This window comes from Salvelinus alpinus, chromosome 36 (genome assembly GCF_045679555.1).
Source record: "Salvelinus alpinus chromosome 36, SLU_Salpinus.1, whole genome shotgun sequence".
Taxonomy (NCBI): Eukaryota; Metazoa; Chordata; class Actinopteri; order Salmoniformes; family Salmonidae; genus Salvelinus; species Salvelinus alpinus.
The window spans coordinates 6488492-6504321 of NC_092121.1; the positions used below are offsets into that span (position 1 = coordinate 6488492).

The following is a 15830-nucleotide window of genomic DNA, read 5'->3' on the forward strand; positions in this document are numbered from 1 at the left end:
TAGTAGACATAACTAGTAGGCAGAGCTAGTAGGCAGAGCTAGTAGGAAGAGCCAGTAGGCAGAGCTAATAGACAGAGCTAATAGACAGAGTTAGTAGGCAGAGTTAGTAGGCAGAGCTAGTAGACAGGGCTAGTAGGCAGAGCTAGTAGACAGAGTTAGTAGACAGAGCTAATAGGCAGAGCTAATAGACAGAGCTAGTAGGCAGAGCTAGTAGGCAGAGCTAGTAGGAAGAGCTAGTAGGCAGAGCTAATAGACAGAGCTAGTAGACAGGGCTAGTAGGCAGAGCTAGTAGACCGAGCTAGTAGGCAGAGGTAGTAGGCAGAGCTAGTAGGAAGAGCCAGTAGGCAGAGCTAATAGACAGAGCTAATAGACAGAGTTAGTAGGCAGAGTTAGTAGGCAGAGCTAGTAGACAGGGCTAGTAGGCAGAGCTAGTAGACAGAGTTAGTAGACAGAGCTAATAGGCAGAGCTAATAGACAGAGCTAGTAGGCAGAGCTAGTAGGCAGAGCTAGTAGGAAGAGCTAGTAGGCAGAGCTAATAGACAGAGCTAGTAGACAGGGCTAGTAGGCAGAGCTAGTAGACAGAGCTAGTAGGCAGAGGTAGTAGGCAGAGCTAATAGGCAGAGCTAGTAGGCAGAGCTAGTAGGCAGAGCTAATAGACAGAGCTAGTAGACAGGGCTAGTAGGCAGAGCTAATAGGCAGAGCTAGTAGGCAGAGGTAGTAGGCAGAGGTAGTAGGATTAGCTAGTGGGCAGAGCTAGTGGGCAGAGCTAGTAGGCAGGACTGGGAAGAGTTAGTAGGCAGAGCTAATAGGTAGAGCTAGTAGGCAGAGCTAGTAGGCAGAGCTAATAGGCAGCGCTAGTAGGCAGAGCTAATAGGCAGAGGAAGTAGGCAGAGCTAGTGGGCAGAGTTAGTAGACAGGGCTGGGCAGAGCTGGGCAGAGTTAGTAGGAAGGGCAGAGCTAGTAGGCAGGGCTGGGCAGAGTTAGTAGGCAGGGCTGGGCAGAGCTGGGCAGAGTTAGTAGGTAGGGCTGGGCAGAGTTAGTAGGTAGGGCTGGGCAGAGTTAGTAGGCAGGGCTGGGCAGGGCTGGGCAGAGTTAGTAGGCAGGGCTGAGCAGAGTTAGTAGGCAGGGCTGGGCAGAGCTAGTAGGCAGGGCTGGGCAGAGCTAGTAGGCAGGGCTGGGCAGAGTTAGTAGGCAGGGCTGGGCAGAGTTGGGCAGAGTTAGTAGGTAGGGCTGGGCAGAGCTAGTAGGCAGGGCTGGGCAGAGCTAGTAGGCAGAGCTAGTGGGCAGAGTTGGGCAGAGCTAGTAGGCAGGGCGGGCCAGAGTTAGTAGGCAGGGCTAGTGGGCAGAGCTAGTAGGCAGGGCTGGGCAGAGTTAGTAGGTAGGGCTGGGCAGAGTTAGTAAGCAGGGCTAGTGGGCAGAGCTAGTAGGCAGGGCTGGGCAGAGTTAGTAGGCAGGGCTGGGCAGAGCTGGGCAGAGTTAGTAGGTAGGGCTGGGCAGAGTTAGTAGGTAGGGCTGGGCAGAGTTAGTAGGCAGGGCTGGGCAGAGCTGGGCAGAGTTAGTAGGCAGGGCTGGGCAGAGTTAGTAGGCAGGGCTGGGCAGGGCTGGGCAGAGTTAGTAGGCAGGGCTGAGCAGATCTAGTAGGCAGGGCTGGGCAGAGTTAGTAGGCAGGGCTGGGCAGAGCTAGTAGGCAGGGCTGGGCAGAGCTAGTAGGCAGGGCTGGGCAGAGTTAGTAGGCAGGGCTGGGCAGAGTTAGTAGGCAGGGCTGGGCAGAGCTGGGCAGAGTTAGTAGGCAGGGCTGGGCAGAGTTAGTAGGCAGGGCTGGGCAGAGCTAGTAGGCAGGGCTGGGCAGAGTTAGTAGGCAGGGCTGGGCAGAGCTGGGCAGAGTTAGTAGGTAGGGCTGGGCAGAGTTAGTAGGTAGGGCTGGGCAGAGTTAGTAGGCAGGGCTGGGCAGGGCTGGGCAGAGTTAGTAGGCAGGGCTGAGCAGAGTTAGTAGGCAGGGCTGGGCAGAGCTAGTAGGCAGGGCTGGGCAGAGCTAGTAGGCAGGGCTGGGCAGAGTTAGTAGGCAGGGCTGGGCAGAGTTAGTAGGCAGGGCTGGGCAGAGTTAGTAGGAAGGGCTGGGCAGAGCTAGTAGGCAGGACTGGGCAGAGTTAGTAGGCAGGGCTTGGCAGAGTTAGTAGGCAGGGCTGGGCAGAGTTAGTAGGCAGGGCTGGGCAGAGTTAGTAGGAAGGGCTGGGCAGAGTTAGTAGGAAGGGCTGGGCAGAGTTAGTAGGTAGGGCTGGGCAGAGTTAGTAGGAAGGGCTGGGCAGAGTTAGTAGGAAGGGCTGGGCAGAGCTAGTATGCAGGGCTGGGCAGAGTTAGTAGGCAGGGCTGGGCAGAGTTAGTAGGCAGGGCTGGGCAGAGTTAGTAGGCAGGGCTGGGCAGAGTTAGTAGGCAGGGCTGGGCAGAGTTAGTAGGAAGGGCTGGGCAGAGTTAGTAGGAAGGGCTGGGCAGAGTTAGTAGGCAGGGCTGGGCAGAGTTAGTAGGAAGGGCTGGGCAGAGTTAGTAGGAAGGGCTGGGCAGAGTTAGTAGGAAGGGCTGGGCAGAGTTAGTAGGAAGGGCTGGGCAGAGTTAGTAGGAAGGGCTGGGCAGAGTTAGTAGGAAGAGCTGGGCAGAGTTAGTAGGAAGGGCTGGGCAGAGTTAGAAGGAAGGGCTGGGCAGAGTTAGTAGGAAGGGCTGGGCAGAGTTAGTAGGAAGAGCTGGGCAGAGTTAGTAGGAAGGGCTGGGCAGAGTTAGTAGGAAGGGCTGGGCAGAGTTAGTAGGAAGGGCTGGGCAGAGTTAGTAGGCAGGGCTGGGCAGAGTTAGTAGGCAGGGCTGGGCAGAGTTAGTAGGAAGGGCTGGGCAGAGTTAGTAGGAAGGACTGGGCAGAGTTAGTAGGCAGGGCTAGTCAGCTGAAAACACTGAGACATGGAGGTATGAGAGGTGAGAGGCTGTAATTTTCACCAACAGCCCTGACTGCCTTTCTTCTCCTGCTCTCTTCATCTGCAAAGTGGCTTCTTCCACTGGGATGAATTCACACCTGCTTAGCTCTAATATCAAACAAATTGGGGGAGAGAAGGGCGAGAGAGAACCAGAGTGAGGAAAGGGAGAGAGAGAGAGAAAGAGGGAGAAGAAAAAGGAAAGAGTGGGAGTGTGAAAGACAAGAGCGTTGAATAAGGAGGGGTGAAAAGCGTTGCCTTGAGGAGAGAAGTTATGTTAATGATGTTCCCTCTTCTGATGCAATGAAGGCCTTACTGTTCCAATACATGATGGCACGACGGAGGAGGGAGAATGGTACAATACTGTTATGGACTGGATATGTGTACATTGCGTCTACAGGCTACAGCTTAAGTTACAGATGCATGATATTTGCACGTCCGTAACTTTCTCACTGCTAATTATTTACGATTAATTCAGGATTATCCGTAATCATGGTAGCATCCACATGAATGTAGAAGTGTTTTCGAAACATATTCTATTCTTATTTACAATAAAAGTGACAATACTTTATGTACCATTCGTTTCTATCGGGCACAAAGTAATCTGAAACACAACCAAAACAAACAGGAAATGAATCTAACAAATTTGTAGAGTCACAAGCTTGATGTAATCATTTCATGCTAGGAATATGGGACCAAATACTAAACTTGACTACTTTAACACACATAAATTCATTTGTTCCAATACTTTTGGTCCCCTGAAATGGGGGGGGGCTATGTACAAAAAGTGCAGTAATATCTCAACGGTTCACCCGACGATATTGATGAAAATACAAGTCAAATTAAAGCTGACAGTCAGCACTTTAACCTCATTGTATCATATCAAATCCAAAGTGCTGGAGTACAGAGGCAGCGGAGCTCACGGAGCTCACTGTATCCAGTATGTGTGTATGAATAGTATAAGCATCTATCTAGTGTCCTCCTTTGTGACGGTCGGAGGAAGTATAACACGGGCTGTGAAGTCATACGCCTTTTGCCTTGATGACGATATAAAGATCTACGGATGAAAACAGACTAAGATTCAAAGTGAGAAGGCGGTGTGTGTGGGACAGAGTGAAATAAGATCGAAAAGATAGCAAGGAAAGATACCGAAGTCAAGTACAATAATGGACCAAACCACTCGTATGATTAATGATGACATTCTAATCCTGACAAGATCACACTCTCTCGCTACTCCCCTAGGCTGTATTTCTGCCAATCTCCTCCTGCCCTCCCTCCTGCACTCCCTCCTGCCCTCCCTCCTGCTCTCTCTCCTGCCCTCTCTCCTGCCCTCCCTCCTGCTCTCTCTCCTGCCCTCCCTCCTGCCCTCCCTCCTTCCCTCCCTCCCTCCTTCCCTCCCTCCTTCCCTCTGTGTGATCGGAGCAAACAGTCTACCCAGCTGTAATCCCAGTCAGAGACAGGGCAAACACACACTCAGACAGACAGCAGAGAGGGCGACGGACAGAATCCATAATCATGCCCAGGCTCAATCCCTATTCCACAGGGCTTTCACGTCCCACAACTGCAGCACTGACGAACAGTAGTCAGCGGGTGAAACTGGAGATCAACAAGCAACACTCTTCCAGAGGATTAAAAAAGCAACAGGTATTGAGAAGCAGGAAGCCAGGTTGGTAGCTGACAGTGTACTAGAGAGAGGAGCATTACAAATGTCTCGCGATGGCCAGTGGCGCGTCCCAGGATCTAAATGGCCATGTGCCTTGGCACACGATGCGTGCCGTTGGCATGACAATGGGCTGGACGACGGACCACCGTGTCTTCGTGGACTGCTATCTAAAAAAAAAAATGCCCTGCAGTGCTGAGGGAGACAACCACAGAAAACGTGAGTCATGTACAGACCTCACCGAAAATACACAGAGGCGTGATTCAGCTCAAAGTGGGCACTAATTAAGTAATATCAACAAAAACTTTTGAAAACGGATAAGCTAATGGCAGATAGACTTGCCTAATTATACTGTTAAACGACTAATTATACTGTTGAGACATACAGCATTTAAAAAGGTACTTTGAAACCAAAACAACAACTAAAACAATGACAATACGCATAGGAAATGTAACATTAAAAATAATTATCAGAAATTACCCTCCTAGACATCCACCTATCAAGAAATCAGCTACATAAATATAGCACTCTGTCTGACATTTGTGGAGGTCAAAACCATTACATTCTCTTGTTAGGAAACACTGACGTTACGGACTATGTGATCTGCATCTCTGGGGACCAGCCTGGATCCCCAAAGATGCAGATCACATGTTTCACAATAGAGGGGGCCTCATAAAATGGCTGTAGGGGCTAGGGTCTGGGACAGTGAGGCTGGCGGGTCCCGCAGCAGGCAGGCAGTCTACCAGGGGGACTGGAAGTCTAATTAAAAACCCTGCGCCTTTCCTGCAGCTGTGGCCCAGCCCAAAATGGAATCACACAACGCAGGCGACAGAAGAGGATCAAAGAAAGCGCGAGAGAGAGAATGAGAGACATCAGGAAATCGCGCATCAAAAACTTTTTTCTAAGTTAATGTGTTCTGTCCACCAACCTAAATGTCAATCCTCTCTGACACACTCGCCCACATAGTCTCACAGACATACTCCAACACGCGCACACTCCTACAGTACGGCAAGGCGCCCTTTCTGTACCGGGTGCCATAACAGACTCACCAAAAGTGTAAAGCGTTTAGCTAGATCTGTCTTACCATGCCGGGCCTGCGATACCTGTCAGTCTGTTCCATACCGCGTTCGCCACACCACGGCAAACCAGAGGGGCAAAGCCACAGTCCACACCAACGACCAGCAGTGTGTGTGTGTGCGCGTGTGTGCGAGAGAGAGAGAGAGAGAGAGACTGTGCCGGCAAGTGTGTAAGTCCAAAAGTATGTGTGTGTGTGTGTGTCTGAAAGAGAGAGAGCCAGAGAGAGAGAGTACTGTACGTGTGAAAATAGGAGAGTGCTCTCCTAACCCTCCTAACACACACCCCCACCTCCAAGAACCTGAACCTTGTGTATGAGAAAGGGAGAGGGGAGTGAGAGAGCTGGGACTGGTGGGTGGGGGGTGGGGGTCAGGTTGCAGGACTTGTGCTACATTTGCAAACTGGGGAATTATATTTAGCCCTGGCAGGACAGAAACAGGACCGTGAACGCAACGCAACGAGCCCCAGAAGGAGGCTTGGTATGCCGCCGTCAGTCATTCAATGTCCCAACTGACGTGGGAGAGAGGCTGGGGCAGGGGGAAAAAACAAAAAACTTTCCTCTATCCTGCTCTCTGTCTCTCTCTATACCCGGAACAGGACATCAAACAAGGGGGTGATATGGGGTTAGAGGGGAGGAAGTGACTAGATGGGGCGGGCGTGAGGAGGGAGGGGTGAACAGTGTATCAGCGGCAACAACAAGGACTTCCAGTGCACAATAATATGACAGCACACTTGGAACCAGTCAGCACCCAGGAGGCGAGTGTCCCCTAAAGACAAGGGAAATAAAACGGACACATTTCAAGGCCACACAGGTTTATTCTAAAATCTCTTTAATTAAGTTCAGGCAACAGTTGCCATTCCTGTTCCAGCAACACAAACTGGATACAATACCTACTAGCTTTCACTTCTAAAGTGTTGCACTTCAATGGATTATTCCAGCTTCTACTATCATGAACATGTCCCTTCTTCTTTAGATCATACGTCCTTATGTAGTGATCATACTTCTTCATCAATCCGAAAGCAGATAAGCAAACTTAGATCAATTCAAGTAGTCAGCAAATAAGTGAAGACGAGTCGGCAGATTAGTGAAGGAGATGAATTGAACTTGAACTCTTTGGCACAGCGAGCCAGCCAGCCAGCCAGGCAGCAGTCAGTCATCCAGGCAGCAGTCAGTCAGTGTTAAAATGGCTCCAGCCTGCTAAACTAAGGGCCTGATTCAATCATATCTGCTTTAGTTGACATCCACATAGCTGATATTTTGACGTGTCAGAGGTGGGACTGTGTTAGAGCTGTCCAACCCACAAACGGCTCCTCGCATTATGCTGTACCTAAAGCAGACATTGCCATTGGCTGCACGAAATCCCATTTAGCTTTGTTTACAAGTTCGAACACTGGAATGTGCGATGTAATCTACACCTCGATTCGGGCTGATAGAAATCCTCATTATTTTTGCTTAAGGATTTTACATTTAAGTGTCATTATTTCTATATATCCTACTTTCTTCTTGTTTTTCAATATATCCTTGTTTTTAATTTCTAATGCGAGTGGAATGGATGTGGCTCCGTGACAACGATCACAAGAGCAGCTGCTCATCGATTTGACAGCTCCGACGCAGTTCCACCTCTGACACCGCCAAAACATCAGCAGTGGCGTAGCACAGTTTAGCAGGGCCTCCCCCCGCAAGGTCCAAGCAATTCCAATGCTAACGTTAGATTATTCAAATATTAACGTTCAATTATTCAAATACGTAATCCAAATCTCCAAACCTGATTTTGTTTTATAGCACTATTAAATGCTGCAGGGCTAATTTCTTTAGCATTTTGGCATGTTTTTCTAGATTTAGAACATAAAATAACGTTTATTAAGCAGACATTATCCTTTAGGTCTATCACGGAAAATACTTCAATTGTTTAAGCATATGATGCAGAAAAGTGATTACATTTTTTTTCAGAATCTAAAGGGGTTAGCCATCAGTGACATAGTTGACAAGCCACTGACCGAGTTTACAGATACTCAAGACAGACATATTTTTGCCTCTAAAAAGAAAAGTTCAATACAAACATCTGTCAAATGATTAATTTCGAAATCGCCAATAAAAAAACAACCATTCTATCAGATCTTTCAGCAATCTGACGGAGTTGACGTTAGACAAAAATCTGTCGGAGGTGATATTTTACGGAGTTGACCAAAATTGCATTTTTCTTCTTCATTCAAGTGGTATACACAGTAGCAATTCGTTTTTTTTCTCAGTTGCTTTATGACTCTAAAAGCTAATTAAATGTAACATATTTGAACCAAAATTAATTTTCCATTTGAATCTATAAGGAAGAGTTGACAGTTTATGGTTGTGCCCATGGTGATTCCAATGTTGTTTGTTTAAATCTATCAAAAGGAGAGAACTTTACAGACCATGAGTGTTGTTGTTGCACTACATGTAATGAGGACACGAATAAGGGGTCCTTATGGTATAGCTGACCCTGCTCATTCCTGATTCATTTAGGATTTTAAACAAATCTAACGCTGTTGACCAAATCTCAAACCTTTTTGGAATCACAGTTTAGAAAAATATTCTTTAAAGTCACAAGAAATAATTTCTCTATTAATATCCATTATTGCCATTTGTATTTTATTTTTTAAACACTTTTTTGGAGAGTTTGAAATTGGGATCCTTTGCATTTACAGGCATAGAGCCGACATGGAAATGAATATTATTGAAGGTAGTTTGAAAATTCCAAATATATGTACATTTTAAGCTCAAATAACGCAACAAAATAATTGTTTTAAACTATAAAGTTTCCCTGCCGGACAAGGATAGTCCCAACTTTCAAGAATCCCTGAGCAAATGTCCTACTATTCTACACATTTTGCCATGAGACTGAGACAAAATGTTTTATTTTTCAAGTGAATTTCCTGTAATAACAACAACAAAAAATCGTGTTCATGTATATTGTTTTTTTTTGTGGGGTGGGCGGGGCTCTTGGGGGGTGGGGGGTGTATGCTACATCAGTGTACATCAGCTATGTGGATGTTGGCTATCGCTCGTTAACGCTTGATCTGATTGAATCTAGGTCTAAGCTAGGAGAGCAGCGGAGGGGGTTGGAGGCGGTGTGGAGGGTATGGGAACGCACAGCTCTGGTGTCTCTCTATTCCACCAGCAGAGGGCAACCTCTGACACTGTGACAGGTGCCTCACCATAGCGGACCGCAGGAGTGGTTGACTGACTGGTGATGAACAGGCAGCCAGCCAGGCCACGGCATGAGGAACAGATTGCCAGAGACAGGCAGCCAGGCAGGCTAGTATCCTCAGAGTCACTCCCAAGTGTCAGCCAGTCAGACTACTGTTTGATTCCCTCTCCTCAAAGAGAAGCAGCCTACTGCCAGGCTGCACTGACAGAAGGACTGATTACATTTTCTCTTCCAATGGAAAGGGAACATACACCATAGCAGGATTTCTCTCCCACACAGCTGAGAAAAATCACAAGAATGAAAAACAATGAGGAAAAATGACAAACTGCCACTCAGATGGAGGAAATTGTAACTATCGGTTTATCAAATTCTCCTCACTCAAATGAGAAGAGGTGATTTCGGGGTGTATTATTAAAGATAGGCTTCATCCTGTGAACATTGCGGTTGTAGAATTTCATTCATTTGTCCTGAGCTTGGAGCAGCCTTCTTTTACATAACACAACCCCCTCTATTGTGAAACAGCCAATTGACCGGACCCTGGTGCCGTCAAAAAGAATATTCTGTGATTCATCGGGACCTATTAGCGTTGGACTGACACAGTATCTCGAAATGGAATGGAAGGAAACTGGAGCCCGGCGAATGAGACCCCAGGGATGCCAGAGTGATTATGGTCCTTCACTGACTGTGTTGTGTAGGGGGTTAGCTCATCTCATGTCTCTATGGTAGTATAGCTGGAGGCCATTGCCAGACAGTCCACTGTATTGATCACAAAAACCCGTGTGTGTGTGTGTGTGTCTGTGTCTGTGTCTGTGTGTGTGTGTGTGTGTGTGTGTGTGTGTGTGTGTGTGTGTGTGTGTGTGTGTGTGTGTGTGTGTGAGGGAGGGAGAGAGGAGAAAGGAGAGAAGAGAAATAGATGGATAGAGAGAGAGCTGTAGAATTGAATCCTCAAATCATCTTCATCATCTTGTAACAGCGATGAACAATTCCAAAGAGGCAAGGAGGTGGCAAGAGGTGCATCTGATCTACATCTTGTGTCTTTCACACCCATATTACCTCCTCTTTCCCAGGTTACTATCACAGCTAGTAACGGTGCTCATTACTACATGCCTGCCACCCCCTGTGTATCTAAAGTACTCTATTCTTGTGTACACACACACACTAATCCATCTCACCATCCTCTCCATCCCACTGCGCCTGCACACAGAGGGGAGATTCAGTGTGCCGGTTGCTATGGAAACCAGGCCGTGTACGAGCTCCACCGCTGGCTGATTGTGTGACAGTGTGTGTGTGTGAGACTAAAGCTTAGAAAGAGGGGGGAAACACACACAGTGCAGCTAGCTGCATACATAGACGTAACACAGCCTGCCTATATAGTGCATTATGACATCTAAATGCAGTATTCACCGCAAATTCAGGTTGTATACAGGTTGGTATCCATTTGGGAAACACCCACTGTAACGGCCCCTCCTACTGTACACGTCCGGCTCAGAGCAGACTTACAGAGAGTTAATGAGGAGATGTGCCAGTGAGTAGGGGAGGAAGGGGGAGGGGTGCCACAGAGGATGAAGTTAGCTAACCTTTAGAATCCACAGGAGGGCTACACTCCCTGTGTTCACTGCCAAGAGAGGGGAGTTTTTTGGGGGGTTTTAGAGTGACACCCATAGCGAGCAGGTTAATGTCATCAGGCAGGAGCGAAACGTTTCCGGCTCAACTGAGAGAGGTCGAGGAGGAAAAGGGGATGCACGGTGGCATGACACAGGGCCCCTTTAATAAAAATGTCATGTCCGCATGATGAGCTGTGATGGAGGTGACACGTGTGTCACCTTAAACCCCTTCCCCTCTCTCCAGACCCCCGGAAAGGAAGTGCCTCTGTGTGGTACGTTGTGTTCATTTCCCCCATGGGAAAGCTGGAGAAGAGCAGGCTTCCATGGGCTCACCCTGACAGTGTTGATCAATGCAACACGGGGAACCGGGGGAGGGCGTGCTGGGGAGGGTCTGAGCCCTACACGAGGACCCGGAACCAGGACATGACAATCAGGACTGTGGAGATCAACCTCCTGGAGTCCCTACGATACACTCTCTCACTCTCGGTCTTGTTCTTATCCAAGCTGCATCAATCTGACCAGTTTCTTGTTGACTCATAGTGAAAAACATTGAGTCCTGAGTAGGTGGGGGCGTCCACTGGGGAGGACAGCAGAGGCATCAATTGTGTTTATGAGAGCAACATAAATGTGGGGCGACAGAGATAGGACAAGAAAAAACAAGAAACAAGACAGCTATTGCACAGATGAGAAGGAAAGTAAAGGAGGAGGAGTAAGAGGTTTTAACAACGTGTAACGTAAGTAAAACTGCAGAGAGCTTGGACGGCTGTGTGCGAGTGACCATGTGTCTGGGTTACTTATATGAGAAGGCGCTAACAGTGCTGCAGCATACCGGGCTATTCTCACCTACGAATCTCTTCAACTTATCACTAGAGGAATCAGGCAGCATGATACAAGGTACAGTATAGGTACAGCATAAGGCAAAAAGGGGGGTCTTACCTGCCGGACAAAGCTGTTGGAGGTGGTGTCAGAGGAGGTGCTTCCATCGGAGCGCTTGAAGCGACTCTTCCGCTTGGAATACTTCCCCTAGAAGGAAGGAAGATAAGGAGACAAGAAACCAAAAATAGACATTAGGGCAAGCTTCACAAAGCAGGTCTTGATAATAAAAAAAGTACACTTGAACAAGGTTTTGTTCACAAAACATATTTTCTGTTGAAAAAACATTATGAAACCTCCCAGCTTTGTTCTAGAGGTAAATTAATCTCAAGACCACAAAATTAAATTGTTTATGATACTGGGACTCCATGATCAGGAGAGCTTCAGAAGACAATGACCAGAACAGATGGAGCGCTGCCAGAGATGGGAGTTAAGAGGAGACAACGTTAGCTCAGCTTCTTAGCTCAGCTCTTAGCTCAGCTTCATGTTCAACCTCCATTACGTGTCATTATTCATGTAGGTTGGGACCCTGTAATGCGATTGGCTGATCCCTGGCAAACTTCCTATCCGGCTTGGGCAGTGCCCTCCATTGCATTAGAGCCCACCCTGGTCACGTCACCATGGATACGCCGTGCCGGCTAATTGCATTTGTTGGCAATCAGGAAGACTGGTGGGCTCCTGTGTGTACAGATGCGTGTGTACAGATGCCTGAGCGGAGGCCACAAGAATAGTAAACAGGAACATACAATACACACACACACACACACACACACACACACACACACACACACACACACACACACACACACACACACACACACACACACACACACACACACACACACACACAGTATGCATGAATATGTGCAGTGTTCAAAAGTAGACACCCACATGGGGCATATCCCTGCATTCAAAAACATGATCGACCTCTCAGAGCCATGTTCTCGTTCATGTACAAAATCATGCTCACATTGAGCACAAACTGTACAGTTTGTCGCCACACACCTGCTCCCAGCAACCCAACCCAACCACCTCCACCTTCACACACACACTCACACGCAGGCAAGCATGCATACACGCACGCACACACCTGCGCCCACAGCTATGACCAACTTTAACAGACCGACACTTTACTACAGTTCTAGTCAGAATACTCCTCAGTGTGAGGTACGGACCAGCTGTTAGAGAGTTTGAGTCTAGGTCCAGTCCAGCTGTAGTCCAGCTCCCCTCTCATCATCACTGAGCCGGGGCACCGTAGTCCCCAGAGGTATGGCTCTGCCTGTGCTGACAGCCTTTAAACAAAATGTGCCCTCAACAGCCGCTACAACGCTGGCCCGGACATGGGCAGCATCCTCTGTGGACTACACACTACAGATCATACTCAGAGGATGACGAAAAGAGAAAACGCAACACGATCTCTGCTTCCTTGACAGGTGAGTTGTAGGAAATGGAAAGGGGGCGTGGGGTGGGTTTATTGAGCTGGTCACGAGGAGAGTCTGGCTACAGTAAAGGGCAGGGAAATGCCATACCGGGAAAGTAGGGAGGGGAGGTTTCCTGTTGGTAAACAACCTTCAGGGCTAAGTGACTAATTAGAGGGGGGTGTGACGCGAGCGCTGCTCTGTTAGACAGGAACTGTAAACTGGGGAGGGATGGGAGGACAAGCCTGTGGTGTGTCTCCGTCTTCCGGCTCTAGCAGAGCACAGTCGAACATTCTCCAGGCAAACGTACAGCAACAGCACTCCTCCGCTGGTGCTGCAGGCAGAAGAACAAACACAATCTATAATCTGAGTTATCGTAGCCAGGCTTGATTTGGATCAGTTCAGGATTCTCCGGCGCCTGCTCATATGTTTCCATCTCTGTTTGGGTTGGTTGTTGCCATTCAGTGTTGCTGGGGGGCCGGGGGGCCTTTCGTCCAGGATATTAGAAATGGCACCATTTTCTCTATACAGCGCACTGCTTTTGACCAGGACCCACGGGGCTTTAGTCAACATAGGTACACTATGTAGGGAATACAGTGCCATTTGGGACGCATCCTACAAGCGTGGTCCCCTGGTCGTCACTCCACAGCTGAGTTATAAATATGCCGGCGTCACCCGCCGCGGGTCTGCGTGAACTTTATATCTATTTGATCCGAGTGCCACACACAAACCCTTCCCCGCCACAGGACACAAGGAGGGGGTCCATCTGTCTCTCAGCACAGCACCGACACGCAAGGGATAGAAATCTGACAGGTGAAACCAGTCAGAGAGAGAGAGAGAGATAGAGAGAGTGATGGAGAGATAGAAAGAATGATGGGCAAGGGAGAGATGGAGAGAGAAAGAGTGGGAGAGTGAGGCGTGCAGGAAGCATACTTGGCATGGCTTGAGGTGTTGGGTTGTATACAGCATGTGTTGTTTTTCTGTGATGTCGTGGTTTCCGTGGAGAGACAATGACGGAGCTTAGCGTGGGCGGGTTTGTTCTGGTCATTCTCCTATTTTCTTCTCTTCATTCAATTGTATGTCCAATCATGCCCATGTAACCAGTGATATCATACACTGTAACTTCCTGGATGCCATTTATAGCTACAGAAAAAGTTACATTCTGAACATTTAGCCAATATGCTGTTTATTGGAGAGCAGAATAGGCATGGCTGTTAAGGGGGGCATTTTAACACATGATATGATAATTATGTGTGATCTTATTCCATTAAAGGGAGTATGGCATTCATCCCCTCTCATTTCAGAAAAAGTTTGTTAGTGATCCTCATCATTAATCTGCAACACTTTGATGCCATGGCAGTTCCTGTCAGCAAATAAATAACAATGCAATAGGCTACCTATAAGTATAAAGCCATTTAAACAGAATTCGGTGTCCTTACTCCTGCATGAAGGCAAAACGGACGAGAGAGAAAATTGTGTACACTGTCCACACAGTCCATTAATACGTGGGCGTGGCTTGCATCACTTGGGGACCTCATCCATCTAGTAACATGTGGCACATTGCGCTAATTGCAGAAAAGACATCAGAGTTCGTTACTCAAACACCATTTAGCATTAGCCTACAACAATAGGCAGGCAGCTTTGTGGAATGATTGCATTTTATTTACTACACAATGAAAGCGAACCATCAAATGGTCAAACCAAAAATAGCCAATAATTCCTGTGGTTTTATTTGGAAGTGGAACAGCAACAGCAGCTGGTAACGATAAACGGAAGAAGAAAATCCGTCCAAAGGGACACACGGCAGCCACAGTTAATTACCATATTAGTGGCCCTCTGTGACCAAACCAATGCTTTTACTATAATAGATGAAAAATACGTGCATTACTTGGTTATTACCCTGGTTATTAGGCCTACTCATTTTTGCTCTGGGAATTATAGCCTACTCCACGAAATCTTATTCGCAACTGGTTTAAAATCGTTCACCTGCTTTCCTGCTTGTATAGTTCCTGTTATGACAAGTGGAACTGTGGACTGTCAAAATGTCTAAACAAAAGCTTCAGCAACAGGCGGACTGGCTCCATCAAACCTACGATGAGATGTCACGGGTAGAATTGAGTTGTAGCCTATAATGCTTACCTGTGCGTGAGGATGTTGATCAAACATGTCCATTTGGATCTCCTGGGTTGAGGTCGAAGGCGTTCTGGACATACTACTTTTCTGTACCATTGATTTACTTTTTCAATTCTATTTTATAATTCCTATGTTTATGATGATGTCGCTATAGTCATTGTCAACGAAGATAATTACTTGCCGTTGTTTCCCCGAGGGTGTTCCCCAAGTGTAGTACAATAGCAACAGCTGCGTCGTCTACTGCCGCCCAGCTCACCACCCTCCGTTTATTCGCGCAGACAATTCGGACGGGTGCGCTCCACTCGAGATTCCAGCTGCGAACGGAAGAGGTCCACGCCCCATTTGACCAGGCCCCACCCTCATCACTGATCAATCAATGAGAGACCAACACGGAAGGGATGTCTTGTGATTGGGTAATGGGTAAGGCAATTAGGCTAGGTTGCAACCTGATCTATCCACAGATGTTGTCCACATTTGTAGATGCTCACCTCTTTTCATGTGTCGCTGTAGGCAGTGATACATCAGCGAAATTGTATCTGTCACATCGCTCATTTCATCTCCACACAGAGAAACATGAAAGCATCAATATAGTCATGATGATGATAATTATATTGTACATTTATTCCAATGTTATACAGATAAGGTAACATTACATTAAAATCATGAGACATTAGAATCAATGGTAGATTCCATTTTAGTTTCCCCATATGTTCCCTTTCAGCACGTTAGTCTCCTGAGCACTACATTGTTATAATGGTCATAAATACAGTACCAGTCAAAAGTTTGGACACACCTACTCATTCCAGGGTTTTTATTTATTTTTTACATTTTCTACAATGTAGAATAATAGTGAAGACATCAAACTATGAAATAACACATATGGAATCATGTAGTAACCAAAAAAGTGTTAAACAAATCAAAATATATTT

General features: G+C 47.4%; 1 protein-coding gene across 2 annotated transcripts in view; it reads right to left on the bottom strand.

Annotated features, from left to right (window-relative positions):
• LOC139565133 (voltage-dependent L-type calcium channel subunit beta-1-like) overlaps positions 1 to 15222 on the bottom strand; it is a 36074-nt gene extending 20852 nt beyond the window's left edge. Inside the window, exons 1-2 of one of the 2 annotated variants that reach the window (XM_071385243.1) lie at positions 14908 to 15222; positions 11414 to 11500 (exon numbers count right to left, since the gene is read on the bottom strand). In XM_071385243.1, the coding sequence (XP_071241344.1) occupies positions 11414 to 11500; positions 14908 to 14997 (177 nt within the window). In that variant the 5' untranslated portion in view covers positions 14998 to 15222. The remainder of the gene's footprint in view (positions 1 to 11413; positions 11501 to 14907) is intronic. The other variant, XM_071385244.1, reaches the window with a different exon arrangement.
• Positions 15223 to 15830: the final 608 nt, after the last annotated feature.